The 23,121-nt window shown below is 36.8% G+C and overlaps 1 protein-coding gene across 17 annotated transcripts in view; it reads right to left on the reverse strand.

Annotated features, from left to right (window-relative positions):
* The window catches only part of RASAL2 (RAS protein activator like 2), a 371,817-nt gene that overhangs the window by 51,246 nt on the left and 297,450 nt on the right, over positions 1-23,121 (reverse strand). For 15 of the 17 annotated variants that reach the window (XM_070497403.1, XM_070497404.1, XM_044758568.2 and 12 more), the window contains one exon: positions 14,044-14,153. The exons of the other annotated variants lie outside the window; for them this stretch is intronic. In XM_070497403.1, coding sequence (XP_070353504.1) covers positions 14,044-14,153 — 110 coding nt within the window. The remainder of the gene's footprint in view (positions 1-14,043; positions 14,154-23,121) is intronic. 17 annotated transcript variants of the gene reach the window in all.

Here is a 23,121-nt window from a genome sequence, read left to right on the forward strand (position 1 = left end):
CCATACAAATGGGACTAATACAATAGACATAGAGCTTTTTTACAGTGATATGACATGCAGTAGCTCATTTTATGTAAATTATTCATCTGGTTGAGATCAGGATAGCTATTTTCTTGAACATATTCTTTGCTAGAAGAATATGAAAACAGAAGGAATAAATGTATGGAAATAATTTTTTTCTATTAAGATAAAGCATTCTAATGAATTTAAGATGTTATCACGATACAATAAGAAACTTTAACTGGACTACAGTTCACAAAACTAAGGGACTTTTAATTGGACCATAGCAGTAAACATTGGTAAGGGAAATTCTATAATCTATAGCTAAACTGTATTGATTAATTAGTGGCCTGGAATCCAATAATTTCTGAGAAGTTGTCATTCTATCCAAGTACATCATATTGAAAAAGATTATTCTTTATTATCTAGAATTTGTTTGGACTCTTCCCTTCTGTTTCAGGCCAACAAAAATTAAGTTCCTTAATAGGACAGGCATTGTACTAAGGAATGGGATAGAAAGATTGTTTGTACCCTCAAGGAGTTTCCAATCTGCTACAGTAAGCGGAGACATGAAAAGATAAATTCAATAGAAAGTAGTTAGTCCTATAATATGGGATATGCAGTTGGCCAGGGTAAGTACGTAGGGTAGGTGCTTAGTTTAGAATGGTGTATGGGAAGAACAAGGAAAAGAAGTCAGGGAGCACATGACTCCTGACTTGGGTTTTGTTGCATGAGTATGAATTAGAAGTAAGCCTGACAAAGGACAGGGTGTAGGAATAGGAAATGATATTTGGGATAGAGAGGGCAGCAAGCTCAAAAGCAGAGAAATACAAAACAGTATGGTAAGTAAATGACAGACCTTTGGTAGGAGTGGTAGGAGATAATGCTGAGAGTTAGGGAAGCACAGTGTTATGTTGCATTTTGTTCATTATGCTAAGGACCGTAGATTAATGAAAGTATTATATACATATGTGATGAAATATTAAAACTGAAGTTTCAATTGAGACACTAAGATAAAAGAGATGTTGTATACCACAATGAAGTACCAGATAAACTGTAAAACAAAGGAAATGTTTGGAACCAGTTCTATTACCTTGAACCCCTCAGAATAAGACTATAAAAAGTGGTTAGAGAATAGAGAAGGGAAGGGATTTTGTGAGAGAGATTTTTCGGAGAAAGCTGTGAGGCTCCACCTCCTGTCCCCTATGGGATATGGGTATGGAATGCAGAAAGGGTGAAGTTTGATTTTATCTGGGAAATCTAGATGATGAGAAATGACTAACTGCTGGTGGCAGAGCCTGAGAGAGTTGATGCTTTTGGATTAGCCCGCACTCCTAGGAGGTTTGTCAGGGCAAAGGATGTGTGGATATCTCCTGTGGACTAGAGGACTGCAAGGGTGAAGAGACCACAACTGCAAGAATTCCTTCCTAGAAACTGTGAAAGGAGCTGCAAGTGAACACCTGGAAGAGAAATGTACCTGCCAAACTCAATAAAACCATAGGTGATAGCTCCTCAGAGATGAGACATTTGTGAAGAATTCCCCAAAGACCCTATAATAGAAGAGTCAGCTTTAAACATCTGCCAGGCTCAGGGAGCGTTACGGAAGGCTAAGATAGTACTAGAACTTTCTTACCACCGTTCTCCTTTCTGTCTCCCCTTGCCCAAAAACTGAAGGGCACCTAAAACCATGCTTATTAAGCTAAAGGGGAAGAATAGACGAGGAGAAAAGTGGTAGTTTACAATACTTGCTTCTCCAAAGGCAGGCAGATTCCCTGTAATTGGTTTGGCTGGGGTAGGTTTGCAGGTTTGATTAATATCTTGAACTAAAAGCCAGTAAGTTCTGAGTCAAGACCTTTTATTTACAGGAATCACAGGTTAAATAAATGCATCACAGACCTAAATACAAAAGCTAAAAATCATAAAACTTCTGGAAGAAAACATAGGTGAAAATCTCTTGGGATACACGTTAATAAAACCTGTAAACGTTTTCTGGTGGGAACGTAAAATGACACAGCTACCCTGGAAAATAGTTTGGGAGTTTCTTATAAACCTAAACATATACTTACCATACAATCCAGCAATTGCATTCTTGTGCACTGACCCTAGAGAAGTGAAAACTTGCATGTACACAACTGTTTACAGCAACTTTACTCATAACAGCTAAAACCAGAAACCACCCAAATGTTTTTCAGTGGGTAAATGGTTTAACAAAGTCTGGTACATCCATACAATGGAATACTACTCAGCAGCAAAAAGGAATAAACTATTGCTAGATGCAACAACTTGGATGGATTTCAAGGGCATTCTATTTAGTGAAAAAAGCCAATCTTAAATGGTTACATACTCTATGATTCCATTTACATAGCATTCTTAAAATAACAAAAGTATAGAGATGGAAAACAAATTAGTGGTTGCTGGGGACAAGGATGGGTGCGGGGAGGTGGGTATGACTATAAAGGGGCAGCAGAGGGAGTTCTTTTCTAGTAATGGAACAATTCTGTATCTTGATTGTGGTGGTGGTTACACAAATCTATACAGAGGATTAAATTGCACAGAACTATAAACACACAAATGGTGCATATAAAGTTGGTGAAAACTGAATAAAAACTGCAAAAGTCTCTTCCAGTTAATAGCAGACCAGTTAATAGTACTGTACCAATGTCAATTACCTGGTTTTGATAGTATACTACAGTTAGAAGATATCCCTACTGGGGGAAGGGTTTGCAAGACTTTAAAGTACTATTTTTACAACTTCTCGTGAGTATATCAATCAAAAATAAAACATTAAAAAATTAGTTCTAATGAAGAGAAGCTCAAGAAGTTGAGTATATTGCTTCAAAATTCCCCCTACAAATGAACACCACACTTACTTTTCCTGACAAAGAACAAGCAGACTATTTTAAAGCCGTGCTTTGTCAGTGAGCCTCAGAATTGAGGACATTACTGTGAAGGTTTTCGTTTGAAGGACGTTTGAAGGAGGTGGGAAATTCTACTCCAGGTGCTTCTCTTTACCTCAAGACTGGTGAATTTAAGTAGCACTTCCAGAGCAGGGTTGGCAACCTGACAGGCATTCAAATCCTGGAATGCCTGACAATGTAGTACGAACGCTGTTTTCCAGCATTTCCTAGTTTTTTCAAACTTTTCAAAGTACATTTGAATGAAAGGCATAAACATCAGAGTCTTCTCCTGTCCCAACATCCTCCCACTATGACATGTCTTTAACACAAAAATGCTGCCAATATTGATTCTAGGAAATCACTTTACTGGCTTTTATCCCATTAGATGGCTTTGGAACAATGATGACTTTGTGACATCCTATTGATTTTGCCTCTAAAACGTTTCTCCTATCTTGTCTCTGCCTCTTCATTCTGACTGCCACTACTCTCCTTAGAGCCTTCATTATTTCTTACAATAGTTTTTTGCTAACTGGTCTTCCACACTTAGTCTCTGCAAACTAAGTCATTTGAAATTTCATTGCTGAATTAATCTATATACAGCACAATTCTGATTAGGTCATTTCCTCACTCAAAAATGTTTAAAGGCACTCCATTGCTTACACAATAAAATCCAAACTCCTCAGTCTGACATTCTAGGACCGCCTTGTGTATGGAATATTGGGTTGAAAATAATTTCCACTCAGCATTTTGAAGACATTGCTCCACTGACTTCTGGTTTTCCATATTTCTATTGAGAATTCCAATGCAATCATCCCACTCTTCCTTTGTACGTAACCCATTTTTTTCTTTCCAGAAGCTTTTAAGATTTTTTTTAAGCCTCAGTGTTATAGCTCATGATGATGTGAATTGATGTGTATGTGGCTGGGGGTCTTTTGTCTTTGTTAATTTGCTCTGTTGGAACTTTGGTGGCCTTTCCCATCTGGACATTTATGTTTTTCCATTTGAGGAAACTTTCTTGTATTATTTCTTTGACAATTTCCTCTCCAAAGTTTTTCTATGTTCTCTTTTACTAGAATCTTCTGGATTGATTTTCTCATTTTCTGTTCTACTTTCTGGGAGAGCAACTTGACTTTAGCTTTTATATTTTTAATTTCCAAGCTTTCCTTTCTTGTTTCCTTGATGTTCCTTTTCTTATAACACCTTGTTATTGTTTCAAAGATGCACAATCTTATCTTTTGAAAATATTCATTATGCTTTGAAGCTGTTTTTGCCTCTATGCAGTGTCTCTGGATTTCTTCTGCGTTCTTTTTTCTCTCTCCTATTTACTTGTTTTTCTCTCTTTCATGTTGGAGACTTTCCTCAAATATGAAGAGATTCTTGGCTATCTGCTTATATTTAAGAGTAAAACACTAAAAAGGCTCAATGGAAGCTTTGTGGGCCGGATTGGAGCTTATAGACTGATGAGCTTCACTGAAGAGTACTTCCTGGCCAGCTGTTTTTTAAAAAATAATTTAACATCTTTATTGAGATATAATTCACATACCATAAAATCTACCCATTTAAAGTGTACAGTTTTCAACATATTCAGAGTTGTGCAATTATCACCACAATCTAAGCTCAGAACATTTTCATCAGTCCGAAAAGAAACCTCATGTTTACCAGCAGTCATTCTGCATGCATCACCTCCCCGTCCTATATCCCCAGCCTCTCGCAACCATTAATTTACTGTCTCTATAGATTTGCCTCTTCTGGACACTTGATATAAATAGATCACACAATTTATTCTCTTTTGTGATTGGCTTCTTTCACTCAGCATAAAGTTTTCAAGGTTTATCCATGTTGTAGCATGCATCAGTACTTCATTACTTTTTATGTGTAAATAATATTGCATTGTACGAATATATCATGTTGTGTACATCCATTCATCAGTTAAGGGACATTTGGGTCATTAACACTTTTTGGCTATTATGAATAATGTTGCTATGAACATTCATGTACAAGTTTTTGTGGGGACATATGTTTCATTTCTCTTAGATATACTTAGGAGTGGAATTACCAACTGGGATTATAATGGGGGAACAGAAATGTCGGTATCTGTAGGTCTTTTTATGTGGGTTGGTTCAGTTTCTCAAATTGGCTATTTGATAAATGTAAGCCTGACTGCTGGCCTTCTAGAGCGGGGTGGGAGATGAACCTTTCCAGAGTTCTGAGGGTGGGTGGGTAAATCAACCTCCTTCTTACGTCAGAGACTGCTAGCTGTCCTCCTAATGTCCATCCCATCCTCCTTTCTTAATAACAAACTCTTGTATTATTAGGGGCAACAATGTACCCAGGCATGACATTTCCCAGTCTCTCTTGCAGATGAAGGTGGCAATGATACACAAACAGAAGTCACCAGATGCGGTTTCAGGGAAATTGCTTTAAAGGGAGATAACTTAGCTGGAAGACAGTTGTCCTTTTATGGGCCCCTCTTTTCTGGTGCCGGAAACACGGATGCTATGGCTAGAGCTTCAGTAACTACATTGTGTTCACAAAGAGATCCTTGAAGATGCTAAGGATGGCAAAGGAAAAAGCCTACACAGAGCCCTGGCCCCTTAACCCTTGACTGCCCACCATCACACTTCTTTTACATAAGGAAAAAATAATTTACTTTGTTTAAGCCATTATTATTTTGAGTACCTGTTAATTAGCAGCTGATCTGAATCCTAAGTGATGGCTCTTTCCACAATTTCCTTCTGCAGGCAATTACATCTGATCTTCCTCTAATTTTAAGTAATCTATCATTCAGATTTCTCCTAGTTTCATCAAAGATGGAGTTCATATTTCTGTTTCTTATACTGAGTAATTTTTAAGACAAAAAAAGCAGAAAGATCATAGTGCTATAAGGCTCGAAATTAATTACAAGAAAAAAGCTGAGAAAGGCACAAAGATGTGGAGACTAAACAACACACTACTGAACAAGCAATGGATCATTGAAGAAATTAGAGAAGAAATAAAAAAATACCTGGAAACAAATGAAAATGATAGCATGCCATACCAACTCATATGGGATACAGCAAAAGCTGTATTAAGAGGAAAATTCATCGCAATACAGGCACATCTTAACAAACAAGAAAAATCCCAAATAAGCAACCTTAAAGCACACCTAACTGAACTAGAGAAAAAAGAACAAACGAAGCCCAAAGTCAGCAGAAGGAGAGAAATAATAAAAATCAGAGCAGAAATAAATACTATTGAAACGAAAAAGGCAGTAGAAAGGATCAATGAGACAAAGAGCTGGTTTTTTGAGAAGATAAATAAAATTGACAAACCACTAGCCAGACTTACAAAGAAAAAAGGGAGAAAGCTCAAATAAACAAAATCAGAAATAACAACAGACTCTGCAGAAATACAACAGATTATAAGAGAATACTACAAAAAAACTATATGCCAACAGAATGGATAACCTAGAGGAAATGGATAAATTCTTGGACTCCTACAATCTCCCAAAGCTCACTCAAGAAGAGGCAGACAATTTGAACAGACCAATCACAAGGAAAGAGATTGAAACAGCAATCAAAAACATCCCAAAGAATAAAACCCCAGGACCAGATGGCTTTCCTGGGGAATTCTACCAAACTTTCAGAGAGGATTTAATACCTATCCTTTTCAAGCTATTCCAAAAAATTAGAGAAGATGGAACACTTCCTAACACATTCTATGAGGCCAACATCACGCTGATACCAAAACCTGACAAGGACACCACGAAAAAAGAGAACTATAGGCCAATATCACTGATGAACATAGATGCAAAAATTCTAAACAAAATTTTGGCAACCAGAATTCAGCAATTCATCAAAAGAATCATACATCAGGATCAGGTGGGATTCATACCAGGGACACAGGGATGGTTCAACATCCGCAAATCAATCAACGTGATACACCACATCAACAAACTGAGGAATAAAAACCACATGATCATCTCAATAGATGCAGAGAAGGCATTTGGCAAGATCCAACAGCCATTTATGATAAAAACTCTGAATAAAATGGGCATAGAAGGAAACTACCTCAACATAATAAAGGCCATATACGACAAACCCATAGCCAACATCATACTCAAAGGGCAAAAACTGAACCCCATCCCCCTGAAAACAGGAACGAGACAAGGATGCCCTCTATCACCACTCTTATTTAACATAGTACTGGAGGTCCTGGCCAGAGCAATCAGGCAAGAAAAAGGAATCCAAATAGGTAGGGAAGAAGTGAAACTCTCGCTGTTTGCAAACGACATGATCTTATATATAGAAAACCCCAAAGAATCCATTGGAAAACTGTTAGAAGTAATCAACAACTACGGCAAAGTTGCAGGGTATAAAATCAACTTGCATAAATCAGTAGCATTTCTATACTCCAGTAATGAACCAATAGAAAAAGAACTCAAGAATACAATACCATTCACAATCGCAACAAAAAGAATAAAATACCTTGGGGTAAATTTAACTAAGGAAGTGAAGGACCTATATAATGAAAATTACAAGGCCTTTCTGAGAGAATTGGATGACGACATAAGAAGATGGAAAGACATTCCATGTACATGGATTGGAAGAATAAACATAGTTAAAATGTCCGTTCTACCTAAAGCAATCTACAGATTCAACGCCATCCCAATCAGAATCCCAATGACATTCTTTACAGAATTAGAACAAAGACTCCTAAAATTCATATGGGGCAACAAAAGACCCCGAATTTCTAAAGCAATCCTGAGAAAAAAGAACAAAACAGGAGGCATCACAATCCCTGACTTCAAAACATACTACAAAGCTACAGTAATCAAAACAGCATGGTACTGGTACAAAAACAGGTGCACAGATCAATGGAACAGAATTGAAAGCCCAGAAATAAAACCACACATCTATGGACAGCTTATCTTTGACAAAGGAGCTGAGGGCATACAATGGAGAAAAGAAAGTCTTTTCAACAAATGGTGCTGGGAAAACTGGAAAGCCACACGTAAAAGAATGAAAATTGACCATTCTTTTTCACCATTCACCAAAATAAACTCAAAATGGATCAAAGACCTAAAGGTGAGACCTGAAACCATAAGGCTTCTGGAAGAAAACGTAGGCAGTACACTCTTTGACATCAGTATTAAAAGGATCTTTTCAGACACCATGCCTTCTCAGAGAAGGGAAACAATAGAAAGAATAAACAAATGGGACTTCATCAGATTAAAGAGCTTCTTTAAGGCAAATGAAAACAGGATTGAAACAAAAAAACCCCACTAACTGGGAAAAAATATTTGCAAGTTATATATCTGACAAGGGCTTAATATCCATAATATATAAAGAACTCTCGCAACTCAACAACAAAACATCAAACAACCCAATCAAAAAATGGGCTGGAGACATGAACAGACATTTCTCCAAAGAAGATATACTGATGGCCAATAGGCACATGAAAAGATGCTCATCATCGCTGATCATCAGGGAAATGCAAATCAAAACTACACTAAGATATCACCTTACACCCATTAGAATGACAAATATATCTAAAACTAATAGCAACAAATGTTGGAGAGGTTGCGGAGAAAAAGGAACCCTCATACCCTGCTGGTGGGAATGCAAACTGGTGCAGCTACTATGGAAAACAGTATGGAGATTCCTCAAAAAATTAAAAATAGAACTACCATACGATCCAGCCATCCCACTACTGGGTATTTATCCAAAGAGCTTGAAGTCAGCAATCCCAAAAGTCCTATGCACCCCAATGTTTATTGCAGCACTGTTTACAGTAGCCAAGACGTGGAAGCAACCTAAGTGTCCAGCAACAGACGAATGGATAAAGAAGATGTGGTACATATATACAATGGAATACTACTCAGCTGCAAAACAGAACAAAATCATTCCATTTGCAATAACATGGATGGACCTTGACAGAATTATGTTGAGTGAAATAAGCCAGCGAGAGAAGGATAATCTGTGTGTCTCCACTCATATGAGGAATTTAAAATTATGGACTGAAAACAGTTTAGTGGATGCCAGGGGAGAGGTGGGGTGGGGGGTGGGCACAAAGGGTGAAGTGGTGCACCTACAACATGACTGACAAACATTAATGTACAACTGAAATTTCGCAAGATTGTAACCTATCAATAACTCAATAAAAAAAAATGGACGAAGGATCTGAATAGCAATTCACAAAAGAAAACACAAATGGCCAATAAGCACATGAAAAAGTCATGTTCATTAGTCATCAAGGAAATGTAAGTTAAAATCACAATGTGATACACCACATACCCACAAGAACAGCTCAGATGAAAAAGACTGACAATACCAAATGCTGGTGAGTAATCTGTGCAGTAACCAGGACTCTCATCCACTGCTGGTGGGAATGCAAACTGGTAGTGTCACTTTGGGAAAAGGTCTGGCAGTTTCTTAAAAAAACTAACACAGACCTATGCTATGACCCAGCAATTCTATTCCTAGGTATTTACCCAAGAAAAAGGAAACCACATATGTACACAAAGATTTGTGCACAAATGTTCTCAGCAGCCTTATTCATAACAGCCAACTACGGGAAAGAGTCCAGGTGACCATCAACAGTAGAAGGGACAAATGGTGGTATGGTCACGCAATGGAAGACTACTGGCAGCGAAAAGGAACAGACTACTGAAATGCCACAACGTGGATGAATCTCAAAAACATTTCACTGAGTGAAAGAAATCAAACCCAAAAGAGTACACAACATATGATTCGATTTATATGAAATTCTAGAACAGACAAAACTATGGGGCCGGCCCCATAGCTGAATGGTTAGGTTCATGTGCTCTGCTTGGGCGGCCCGGGGTTTCACTGGTTCGGATCCTGGGTGTGGACATGGCGCCACTCATTAGGCCATGTTGAGGCAGCGTCCCACATGCCACAACTAGAAGGACCCACAACTAGAAGATATGACTAGGTACTGGGAGGACTTGGGGAGAAAAAAAAAGCAGGAAAAATAAAAAGACGACGACTGGCAACAGTTGTTAGCTCAGGTGACAATCTTTGAAAAAAAGAACAGACAAAACTAGTTGTTGGTGGAAAAAAATTAGGATAATTCCTGTGGAGAGGTGGGGTATGGACTGACTGGAAAGGAGAACGAGGAAACTTGTTGGAGTCATATTTTCATAGAGGTCTGTTATACAGCTGTATGCATTCATCAAAACTCAGCAAATGAAGATTTGTGTTATTACACTGTACGTAAATTTTAAATCAAAATAAAAAACTAAAGAAACCATGAACTCTAAAAAAAAAAAAAAAAGCAGAAAGGTTTTTACCTAATAATTTAAAACCTGGAACTTTACCTTTCCAATCTTATTTCCTATCTCACCCCCGTACATACCATGAACTAGTCAGCATTTCTCTTCAGGCTTCATAATGTCCTCTCTCTGCTTTTGTTCACTATTTCCATTCTGAGGAAAGCTCTCTCCCGGTGTCTAAGTTCAAATTATACCTGTTCTTTAGGGTTCAACTCATAGGCCACTGTCCTCTAAGGTCTTTGCTGATCCACCCAACAAGAGGTAATGTCACCTCACCTCTACCATTTCCTCCTGGACATTTACTTCTTTCACCGAACTCCTTGAGGTTGGGGGCTGTGTCTTTAGTTCTCTATATTCTGTTGTAGCACATGGCTTTCTAGTCTGTACATGACTGTTGCACATTAGACATGTTACTGTAAATCCAGAAATTTGATTTTTAGAAATATTAATTATTTGGCAAAATTTCATTTCTTATGGCTATGTCCCACAATTTCCCAAAGGAAATTCTGAGTTTAAGGATCATTATGAATTGAGCCAAAAAGCAACAATGCTAGCAAATTTCATCAGGGCCATATAGCAGAATTTATGACTTGCAGATCATTGGCTAGTCAAATCTGGAGCCATTAGAGTCTTTTTGGATCAATCAAATCTGCATGCTAAAGTACTCTATGGTATTTTGCACAGAAAAGCTTACTGATCATATGTAGTAAACCTGCTTTAGATGAAATTAACTCATTTAAAACTATTTCTCTGCCATCTTAAAGTAGTAACTCAGACTTCAACAGAAAAATTTTATCTTTTTAAAATGTTGTGAGTGCAGATAAAATTTGTGGCTATCAAAAACCTTGAAGAATTCAAAATATCATGATCACTACCTCATTATCCTCTAGATACTTCCAAACAGAATATCTCCTCCTCTTGAGGAAGAGAGAGATAAAGTGATTTGCACAGCATCATAATGAGAAATTTCCTGAGAAATACATCTCTGGCTTCTTGAGTTCAGTGTTCTGGACAAAATTGGCCAGGCAAGCTATAAAGAAAAAGATTGACACATTGGACCAAATGAAAATCTAAAACTTCTATATAATTTAGAGACGTGATTTTAAAACACAAGAAACAGACAGGGAGAAAATTTTAGCAACAAGCCTAAAAGTGGCTTATAACCCCTAGTCATAATAAAGCACTACTCCAAATCATAAGAAAGAGGACAAAAAGCTCAATGGAAAAATGGGCCAAGGAATTTATAGGCAAGTCATAGAAGAAAACATGTGGAAAGATGTTCAGCTTACTAAGCATTAGGGAAACAGAAATTAAAACAACAAAATGCTCCCTATTCTGCCTTTTTTTGAGACGGAATATAGCAGAAAGGTTAAGAATGTAGATTCTAGAGCCAGACTTCTTGGATTTGAACCACAGCTCTCTGCCATTTGCTAAGCTGCACAATTGACTAAAGTCTCTGTGTCTCAGTTTTCTCATCTTCAAAATGAGGTTATGATAGTAACTACCTCACAGAGTTGTGATGATTAAATGAGTTACTTCACATAAACTGCTTAGAACAGTGCTGGCACTTAGTAAATACCATACATGTGTTTATTACTACTACTCATCCACTATATTGATAACATGTAAACAGTTGTTTGAAGGATAAAAGTAATCTTAATCTGTTGGTGGGCATGGAATTAGTACAGCTTTTTTGAAGGACTATTTGATCAAATGTGCATGCTCTGCAGCTAACAGTTCTACTTCAGAAATCTGACCCAATCACATAGGGACAGAAAGGTACACGTTCAAAAACGTTCATTACATCTCTATTTCATGCTGACAAAGGGGAAACAATCTAAATAACCATCAACAGAGAAGCAAAGTATGTATGTTAGAGAAAACTGTAGCATACTAAGAAGGTATCTGTTAAAGAGTGATGTAGATTTACGTGTACTGATGAATAAAGTTGTCCAAATTATTTATACTAAAAAGTAAGTTACAAAGTAATATGTATAATATGATCTCACTTATACGAAAAATTTTTAAAGAGGTATGAAAATATACAAACTGTTAATAAGGTTATTTATATGGAGAGATGGGCAAAGTGAAAAGGGACAGGACTGCACTGCAAAGGCTAAAATGCACTAGCTACATCATAGCGATAGGAGAGACTCTAGGAGAATACAATCTCTTGCTAATTCAACCTAAGAATTCCCTTAGGCTACCTAAAGCAAAACCGAAAAGGATTGAGCACTTTGTCTGAAACTTAAAAAGTGATATTTAGTGTAAGTTTAAATAATAAAGTACACTATAAAAAATATCTCGTCTCCCAAGTTTACACCTGATGCTGCAGAGTTTAAGAAACTGGTTATTAATTGGGATATTGGGGGTTACTGAACTGGGTTATTGAACTGAGCTTTAGTTGCTGCACAACATCCTTCTTCTTAAGAACCAACATTCTGAAAAAACTTGTCATTCCATTTTACTGACATTTATTTATAAAATGCTGTTTTGAATTTTTACAATGATGAAAGCTGTAGAATAACAGGACTCTAAGGAAAAGACATGAGATGAAAAAAATCAGTTTTTTTATGATTACCTTAAAACAGAGGTATAAAAGAGGTAATTAACAATACAGTTACACTGCAAATTGGACAGACTTGCACATTTCACAGAGTCCTCTAATGTGGATCAGGGGTAAAAAGACCTGATAAAGCAGTAGTCTCTCATTAACTCAGTATGGGGGACAAATTATTTCATCTAGAAAAAAGGAAAGTAATTCTCTGTCTGGCAAATTTATAAATCTATAATCTGCCATTACAGAAATTATAATCTATATTTCTGTTTGTTATAAGATAACTTCTTACTAAAAGAAAAAAAACCCAACTATAAACCAGAGTATCAAAGATGAAAGGCAGACATGAGTTCAAACTCAAGCTCTACTACTTACTAGCTGTGTGCCCTTGGGCATGTTTCTCAGTCTCTTTTGCCTTAGTTCCTCATCTGTAAAATGAGGGTAATAATAGTATCTAGGATTGTATTACATGAGAGACTACATTAAAAATGCTTGGCACATAGTAAGCATTCAATAAATATTGGTGATATGTCAAGATACAAGTATCATTTCCTAAATTTGGAACATTATGAAGACATGAAGTATTAAAAATGTGTCCTAGCACACACTCAACAATTTTAGAAGATTGTTATCCTTAGTGAGCTATGCATTTGAGATTTACTCAAGCTGGCAGTCCTAATTATTGAAATCCAGGCTTCCTTTTCATACGTGTCTTCTAGATGTGATGGCACACCAATAAGACCAATTCCATACGCTGTACACAAAGAACAATGTAGCAGTGAAAAACATGGATTCTGGAGCCAAATTACCCAAGTTCAGATCCATTTTTGCTACTTACTAAGCTGTGTGACCTTGGGCAAGATTACTTAACCTCTCTGTGCCTCAGATTCTTCATCTATAAAATAAAAATATTTGTCTCATAGGGTTATTATAAAGATTAAACAAGATAATTTATATAAAGCATCTAGAACAGTGCTCAAAAAATGTTAGCTATCATCATCATCATCCTTTATAGTCATTCTACAAAAGAAAGATAGACCTCTGACCACTAGCACTTGATTCTATAGAAACAACACAACTAATTCTTAAATTAGTTCTTCTGTATTCACACACTCCCCAGTATTATAACATTCTTAAAACTGGTTGGGTATTTGAACCAACATTTTGTACCTTGCCTCAATATGAGTAAGACAAAAAGTAACCTTTGTATTAGATCTTTCCAATTGCCATTGATGCAAAATTAGAGATCAAAATGCCTTATCAGAACCCACTGTAAAACTGATTTCTCTGTCTCATGCAAGTTAAATTCCTACCTGTCATCTGTATTACGGAGGGATGGAAGCCGAAAGCTCGTGTTTCTGTCAAGCTTTGACTGGCTTTTGGTCCTCTTGATGGAGCCTTTCAGGCGCTTGCTGAAGAATCCCTAGAAGGAAATGCAGAAGGTGATGGGAGAAAGAACCAAGGGGCACTTGCTGTCTCCTCACTCTCCTGCACCACCTGTGCAAAAGATACTCCGATCTTTATAACGAGGGCTAGAAACAGAACTCAGCTTTTAATTCTTTAATTTGTAAATAATGGTTGCTTGAAACTACCCGGTAATGTGATGAAAAATTGTTTTCTTCTATGATAATTGGGATAATTAAATTTTTTAATAGTGCTTAATTTCTCATTTCTTAAATAGTTTCTATACTAGCTATGGTTTAAAAACCTCTAACTTTAATAATAGATTTAAAAAAATACAACAATATAACATAGAAAAATATAAATTTCAATAGAAACAGCACCCAGTGATTTCCTGAAGTAAATTAAGGGAAAACAGGAAAAGAGAATAGCATGTGGAAATGCCCTGAGGAAAGAAGGTACTTGGTGCATTGGAGGAATTTTAAAGAACATACTGATAGTGAGAAGAGAAAAAGCTTTATTCTAAGATCTGCAAAAAAAAAGGGTTAAGTAATCATTACAAGGTAATGTGTTGGTAAGTCTCAAAAGTGTTAAAATTTGATCTATATCACCCATGGTAAAGTTAAGTTTTAAATGTAGCTAGACTATTTTTAAATGAAATGGGGATCATTTATGAAACCACCGAAACATTTAGACTTCAGAAGAACACAGTTCCTTTTTTGTTTTTTTTTAGGAAGATTAGGCCTGAGCTAACTACTGCCAATTCTCCTCTTTTTTTTGCTGAGGGAGACTGGCCCTGAGCTAACATCCATGCCCATCTTCCTCTACTTTATATGTGGGATGCCTACCACAGCATGGCTTTTGCCAAGCGGTGCCATGTCTGCACCCAGGATCTAAACCGGCGAACTCCAGGCCACGAAGAAGCCAAACGTGTGCACTTAACCGTTGTGCCACTGGGCCGGCCCAGAACACAGTTCTTTATGGATTTTGGCCTCTGCTTGCCTCCTGCCACTTCTACCAAACTATCTGGAGTTCCTTGAACATATTCCTAGTCTTAGTACCAGGGAAATAATAAGCATCAATAAAAGTTTGTTGAATAAAAGAATAAATGCAAGAATGAATGATGATGGTCACTGCTTTCAAGAAACAATGATATTGCTGGCAGGTGTGAGGACATATTACAAATATATCAAAATGTCTTGAGAAAAGGTTGTAATTCAAAGAAAAATATTTTGACACATGGAAAATGACTTTCTAATCACTCTGAGATGAATATCATCTTATAGAAGCTGTGTGTACAATAAATATTTCCATAAAAAAGAAAAAAATACCAAGCCAACATCAGCACATCAAATCTTTTCCATTCTTTTAGTTATCACCAAAGCCCACTGTTTTGCGGTGAAGACTATATTATTCAGGATAAGCTAGGTCATGCTTATCTAACAACCCCACAATCTTAGTGGAGTAAAACACACTGCATGTCTATGAGCAGGTCAACTAAGGAGATGGGGGCCCAGCTCTATGCTGTCCTCACTCAGGGACTTAGGTTAAGGGAGGCTCCACCTCTGTGCTTCTATAGTTGCTGCAGCAAGATAAAGGAAATGTGACAGATTAAGTATTAGCTCTTAAAGCTTCAGGTCACTTCTGGTCTCATTTCACTGGACAAAAAAGTCACATGATCATACCTAACTTCAATGGGGAAAGGATGTACAATCCTATCATGTATCCAGAAAGAGAACTGGAAATGCTTGGTGAGCAGTAGTGTGGACTACCATAGTGCTTTTTCACACCAAGTGTTTTGTGAACACATAGGCATTGTTCCTTCCATTAGAGAAAAATGGAAACAAACTTATTTGAATCAGAAGTAGAAATATTTACCTGACTCAAGAAAAATGCTTATGTTATTTCTTGTTGTTCTTGTAGCCCAAAGAATAAGGGTAAAAACTCCTAGAAAATATCACATAGATGTAATTCCCTAGGGTGTTTTTTATTCCCTAGGCTGTTTTTTATTATAGGTATATAAAGATTGATTGGAAGGAAGAAAACAAGGCTATTTTTAAAAGTCCCATGTTTCTTAGAGACAGGCATTTGCCTGGTCTCCAGCACAACCTTAGTATCATTAGAGAAAGTCACTATCATTTCTTCTCTAACGCAAAGGATTTATTTACTACTTTCTATGATTCAGTCAAGATGAGTCACCACATTTGCTCATAAATGTGGTCGGCAAACCAGACCTACGTTTACAGAATTCTATTAGAATCATTTATGGTTGGTTCAAAAACCACTGGCTTAAGTTGAGATCCAGCCAAGGACCTGACCAAATACCATATATATACATATTTCTAGCAAAAACACAGTTAAGCAGTAACTAAGAATGTACTAGTAGATGTTCACTCATATAGTACTCTACCTTTTTGTGGTACTTATTATTTCATATTTCATATTTTAATCCATGGATTTAACAAATACTTATTTTATGTCCATTTGTTATAAGGCATTGTACCAGGTGTTGTAAGGGAATCAGAGATAGCATAAATTCTGCCTTCAAGGAGCTTGTAGTTTAAGATTGGATTTGGAAACTAAATATAAATACATATGACACAATTTAGAAGATAAATGTTACTAATTCCTAGCATATTTAATCACAAAATAAAAGTTAACTGTCATATTTCTTTGAATCTAGCACACCACTGGTTGTAAGTCACACCATTATTTTACATATGCTAAGAAAAAAGCTGCCAATTAAACTATAACCCAATGCTTCATCACTTAGAATTGTTATTTTGTATTAAAGAAGTTTTTTAAAGACTTATTTAGGCAGGTTTTGTCATATATCACATAGTGTATACATAAAAAATATATATGCAAAATAACCCGGTTAAGATATTCTTAATGCTTCTTCATTCTTCTCAACTACTCTTTGAACAACTATTGGTTGATGACAAACAGCATATCTTAAAAGAGTAATCTACAGAGATGTTAAAATGTGAAAAATAAGCATCTTAGAATTGATGAAATATGGTATAATTTTAGAAAGGTACATAGGAAATAATTTCAGGAATTCAAAGAAAAAGGAGGTGACATCATCTGGAGAAACAAGGGGGAGTTCTACAGAAGAAGTAGAACATGCCAGGTCCCACGGGGCAGACAGGATTCAGGTTTAGGAATGTTGAGGAGCCAAGGTTATTGTATGGAGCACAGCATGAGAAATGGCATGGAGGCAAGAACACAGAGGATATACATTAAGAAGATTTAGTCTGGCTGGCATATGATTAAGAGTCGTAAAAATAAGGCTGGAAGGGTGGTTTGTCCAGGTATTAATGTATAATTATTGATCTCAATGGCCCTTAAATTTTTGAGGGAAGGTATAATGCTATATCTGTCCTAAAATCTACCACAGTATCTAAAACTTAGTAAGTGTTCAGCAAATATCTGATAAATATATACATGAAATTATGGTTGTTTTAGGAATATAGATAAGGGAAATTTAAGACTGCCGAGAGTGGTCAGTGATATTTTACAGAGGTAACAGAATCTACTACAAAATTCTATTTTCATTTCCTTGATATAACTGAAACATGGTTTTCACCTGAAATATTGTCTAGTTTAGAACCCTATTTGGTAGAGGTTTTTCATTCTCCCCTATGCAATATTCAGTGGTGCCCAGGAAGAGGTGCTGGGATTTTCCTAGCTTACCATGGCTGCTTCCATATCACTATTCCATAAAATAATAGTTTGGAGTAAAGCATATTCTTCGAGGTTCACACCATCTTCATTTAACATCCTGTATCACTCTTTGCTGTTCTCATCATTAATCTCTCTTTCACTTTCCTTTATTCACTAAGGACGTTAGCCCCTAGCTTGATGTATTTCTCAGTCTCTTAACTCCTAACACCATACTAGTAACTAACCAGGTAATGATCCATCTAATATCCTAGCTTCACAATTCTTTGACTCCAATAACCTTTATCCTCATCTTCAGCTACCCATTCCTAGAGCCACATCCTAAATCTTATCATCATTCAGAGATCCTCCACCTCAGACATCTTAAGCAGGAATATTCTTCTTTCTGACTTTTCTTCCTGACCATATATCTCTTTCTTCCAATATATCTGGCTCTTCAACCTCACAGAAACCTCCAGTCTCTTGACCACCCCACTTTCTCCCTGTCCTTGTTTTCTTCCCTATCCAACCTTGACTCCTGGCCAATCATCAGAAGCTATTGAATCACCAACAACATCCATTCTCTTAATGATCAGCTATCCCAAACCAAAATGAGATCAATGTTTAAATTTTGCTCCCATGACCTGACTGTTCAGGAAGACCACGTAGCTGAATAGACTGATGCCACTAAATATTCACTATCTCCAAGCTCAGCTTGGCTTCTATTATGCCTCTGTCCTGGACCAACCAAGCACTGAGCCTTCCAGCAACATTACCCACTCTGGGAAACCTCAGAGTGTATGGCATGCCCACTTTCCCACTGCCCTTTTCTGAGCAATTCCTTACATACAAGTCACTATGCTTTGTACCATGCAGTTCTTCTTCCCTGGCTGTGGCTGAGTGGACTAGGGGTGGATAATTGACCCAAGGTACCTAAAAGAGTGGTCCTGGTAAGAGTTCTGCCTGTTAGGATACGGTATCATCTGGTAGCTACTAACCACTCCAGCCTGATCTCTGACCATTCTCTGCTGCATACTTTATACTCCAGGAACTCTAAAAGCCTACAATTCTCTACATTCATCATGCCTCTCTGAAATTGCTCATATTCCCTCCTTTTTTCCTGGCCAAGTCGTCCTTTCAGACATAGCTCAGGCATGATCTCTTCTAGGGTGTCTTTTTTGACATGTCCTGACCTTGCCCTAGATTAGGTGCCCCTCCTCTGTGCTTCTAAGTATCTATAAATACAGCCAGCCTGACATTTAGCACACTGCATGCCCACTTACGCGTCAACAGTCTTCTCTACTACACTCTGAACTCCTCAGGACAGGGACTAAACAATCTTTGCATTGCCAGGGCAGGGCATTTTGTAGGGCCTCAATAAACATTTGTAGCACTGAAATAAAACAGGCAGTAAAATGAACAAAAGCCATCATGGTGTGTTTGCTACAAGTGGCATCATGGAAAGAGCAGGGAACTCTGAATCAGAAAGTGTGGTTTCAAATCCTGGCTCCAGTTTCTCCTAGTTGAATGACCTTGGACAAGTCACAACTTCCAAGTTTTCAGATTTCTCATCTGTAAAATGAGGATTAAAAAAATCCTCACCTCGTGCCATTCCAAAACTTAAGATAACTGAATACAAAAGTATTTTTAAAATAATGGAAAACAGGTACCTATAAGTATTAATTGAATATGAATCTGGGATAAGAGACTACTGATTTTTCCTCCTAGAAACTACCACAACAAAGGAAGGGAAGGAAACTAGAAATAAGTTCCACAACAGCAGGGATTTGGGGCTGTTTTGTTGAGTGACGTATGCCAGTGCCCACAGTGATATTTGGTACATTATAAGTGCTTAATAAACATTTGCTGACTGAATGACTTTACTGAAGCCTTCCTGGTTATCATGCACTGGCCAAGTGCTTTCCAATATGTAATACCACTTAACACATGCAACAACTCCACGAAGTAGATGTCTAGTAACTTGCTTCAGGTAATACAGTTAATAGATGAGGATTTAAATCCAGTATATTGCTAGAAGTTAAAAAGTTTCATTTATTCATATATTTATTGAACATCTATTATTTGACGGATACTTGAGGCCCTTGAGATGTCTCAGTGAACAAAACAAAAATCTTTGCCTTCATTAAGCTTATATACTAGGGAAGGAGACAGACAATGAACAAAGAACACAACCAATTAGTAAAAGACAAGCGCGATAGAAAAATACAGCCGTGTAAAGAGAGTTAGCAATAGAAATCGGTCATGGTAGGCCTTACGGAGGAAGATTACACTGAGTAAAGATTGAAAGAGGTGAGTTAGCCTGCAGATATCAGAAGGGAAAAGCAGGCAACAGGAACAGGCTGGGCAAAGGCTTTAAGGTAAATCATGCTCGTAAGTTCAGGAAAGAGCCAAGAACTCAATATGGCTGGAGTGGAGAAAGCAAGGGGAAGGGTTGTGGGAAATGAGGTCAGAGAGGTGAAGGGTGGTGCTGGTCCCTGTAGTGGGGTGGGTGGTGGGAGCGTGCAGATCCTGTAGGCCATTGTAAGGACCTCACCTTTTACTCTGATTTCTAAGGAAATCAACAATGAGAGACAAGACCATTCAAAACAGTCATAAATAAGCAAGCATTAGCTTTTCTGAGAGAAATACTTTTAGCTACAAAAATAGAAATGTGCACTGACTTAATACGGTATTGAGCAAGAATGTGCAATATATGAACAGTTCATTTCTTCATCAACAGTAGATCACATACCAACAGCCAAGATACAGAGAAGATATCTGACTATTCTCAGGTCACACAACTGCTAAGTGGCAGAGTAGAAATTCATGTCCAGGCAGCCTGACTCTGGAATCCTCGCTTTCAAACCACTACACTATACTAATTGTCCACATTCTAACGCCTCTTCAAACACTCTAGGCACTATGATATAATGTATTTCCCCATGTGTACTATACTTAATTTCTACACATACCTTATTATAGAATTATATAACACAAAGGGGCAGAAATACAATATGCCAATTCGAAAATATGAGGGAGAAAAGAAAACAAAGAAAAAAACAACTAGTGTGACATCTGACTTAGAAAAATTTGCCCCTACACCTCCTATATATATAATTAAACTAAAGTAAAATTGAAACCCTATTGAAATTACTTTTATATGTAACTGATTCTGTGGTTACTAAGAGAAAAAGATCAAATATAAAATTTAAAAATAGATGGATGCCAAGAACTAAATGCTTCTATTTCACATGAATTTATGATATCTATGGAGTAAACGATGCTCCTATAAGCATATTCTAAAAACACAACAGCATAAATGGAAACAAAGGAAAAGACTGCAAACAAACTGATTTCATCTTTGTGATACCAACCTAATCTGAAAGAATACTAATAAAACTTTCCAAATCCTACTTCATCCGATTCTCCTTTGAAATGCCGTTGCTACCATCTACAATTCTTAAAGATAGTAAAAAGCTTATCATTTTAAACAACTACAGTGCCACAGAAATTGATACAACTAAAATGACATACTTTAATTTGTTGGTACTCACTATTTTCTGTCAAAATAAGGCTTAAAATTAGCAACTGCCAGTGAAAGAAAAACCAAATGCTGCCTTTCTCTGGAGCTTGGTAAATGTTAAGATAATGATAAAAGTTGTTCACGACCTGCAAATTGGAGTAACCCCCAAAGACTGAACTTGGCTATCAGGGCATGATTGGTAACTGAAATAAAACCGCTGCTACGCAACCACTCTCAGATGCCTCACCAGTGGCAATAAGAGACACTGACTTGCCAGTGTCCTAGTGCTGCTGCCGTTCCCTCAAGACATGGAGAAGTGGAGGCAGAGAAACACGTCATCACCTTCACACAAAACACAGTGATGTGCAACAGAACCCTGCTTTAATCCTGTTTGAGACTTTCATGTCGGTGACACACGAGGGATTAAGCAATTCTAGGTGATTAAGTAATTTTAATAGCAGTTCCTTAAAATGTTATATGACTCATACTAAGAACATGCCACCTGGTCAACTAGAAAGAACCCAGGTGAGAACTGTTTTCATTCTTGCTTTAAAGTTTTCGTTTAATTAGTAAATTAACTTCTATGTAGTCTGCATATTTTAGCAGTTCATATTATGGACTGTCATTACCTGAGAAATTATTCCCTTCCTTGCTCTCTTAATATAACTTAGGAACTTGTAGATGTTCAGAAAGTGTTGACTAAAATCTAACTGTAGAAAATGAACAAGGAAAAAGGAAAAGGAAGAGCATCTGAAATGTTAAACTCCACTTTCCAGTCACCATATTCTACTTACTTAGTGTATCTTCCAGTTATTGGAAGTCCAAACAGGAAGGGAAACTCTAGGTAACAAGAATAATAACAAAACAACAAACAGCTGTAACAGCTGTAGAGCGCGTTATGGTTAACAAGCAGTTTCAATGTAGGTAATTTCTTCCCTAGTGGGGGCTTTTGTTTTTTGTTTTTGCAAATTTAAGCATCAAAGGGAAAAGAAAGGTTCTATCATAAATTACAGCTGTTTTTCTAGCTCAGAGCTGATGAATCAGAATCTTCGGGCATGGAGCACAGTGATCTGCATTTTTGACAAGCATCTAATGATTCCCTTTAATTAAGCAAAGTAAAATTTTTATTATGAAACTTTTAAACATACAAAAGCACAGAAATTAATATATTAAGCACATACCCATTAATCAGATTTAACCAATGTTAACATATTGATATGTTATTAAAAGATAAAAGTAAAATATGTATGTTATAATAGTAACATGTTATAATTATTATAATAAAACAGTATGATATGTTATAACATATTGATATGTTAAGATTTGCTAGGGGGGCAAATGGAAGATATTTAGCACTTTCTCTATTCCTAATTAAATTCACTGTCGTAGAGATTAATTTTCATTTGATAGAATACTGCTATGTCACATTTCTTTTGATTATTATTTTCCTGTTAAATATTTTCAAACCTTTTACTTTCAACTTTTATATATTATGTTTTAAAATGTATCTTTTCTTTTAAAATATTAGGTTTATTGAGGTATAATTTACAAAAGGCAAAATTCACTATTTTTATGTGCATAGCTTGATGAATTTTGACAAATGTATCCTACCACAACTGAGATATACATTTCTATCACCCAAAAAATTTCTTCCTGTTCATTTATAGTCAATCTCTTTCTCCTCCTCCGCTCCTAGAAACCACTGATCTGCTTTGTCCCTATGGTTTTATCTTTCCCAGAATGCTATATAAATGGAATTACGCACTATGGAGTCTTCTTTCACGTAGTATACAGTTTTTGAAGT

Source organism: Equus asinus, chromosome 25, assembly GCF_041296235.1.
Source record: "Equus asinus isolate D_3611 breed Donkey chromosome 25, EquAss-T2T_v2, whole genome shotgun sequence".
NCBI lineage: Eukaryota > Metazoa > Chordata > Mammalia > Perissodactyla > Equidae > Equus > Equus asinus.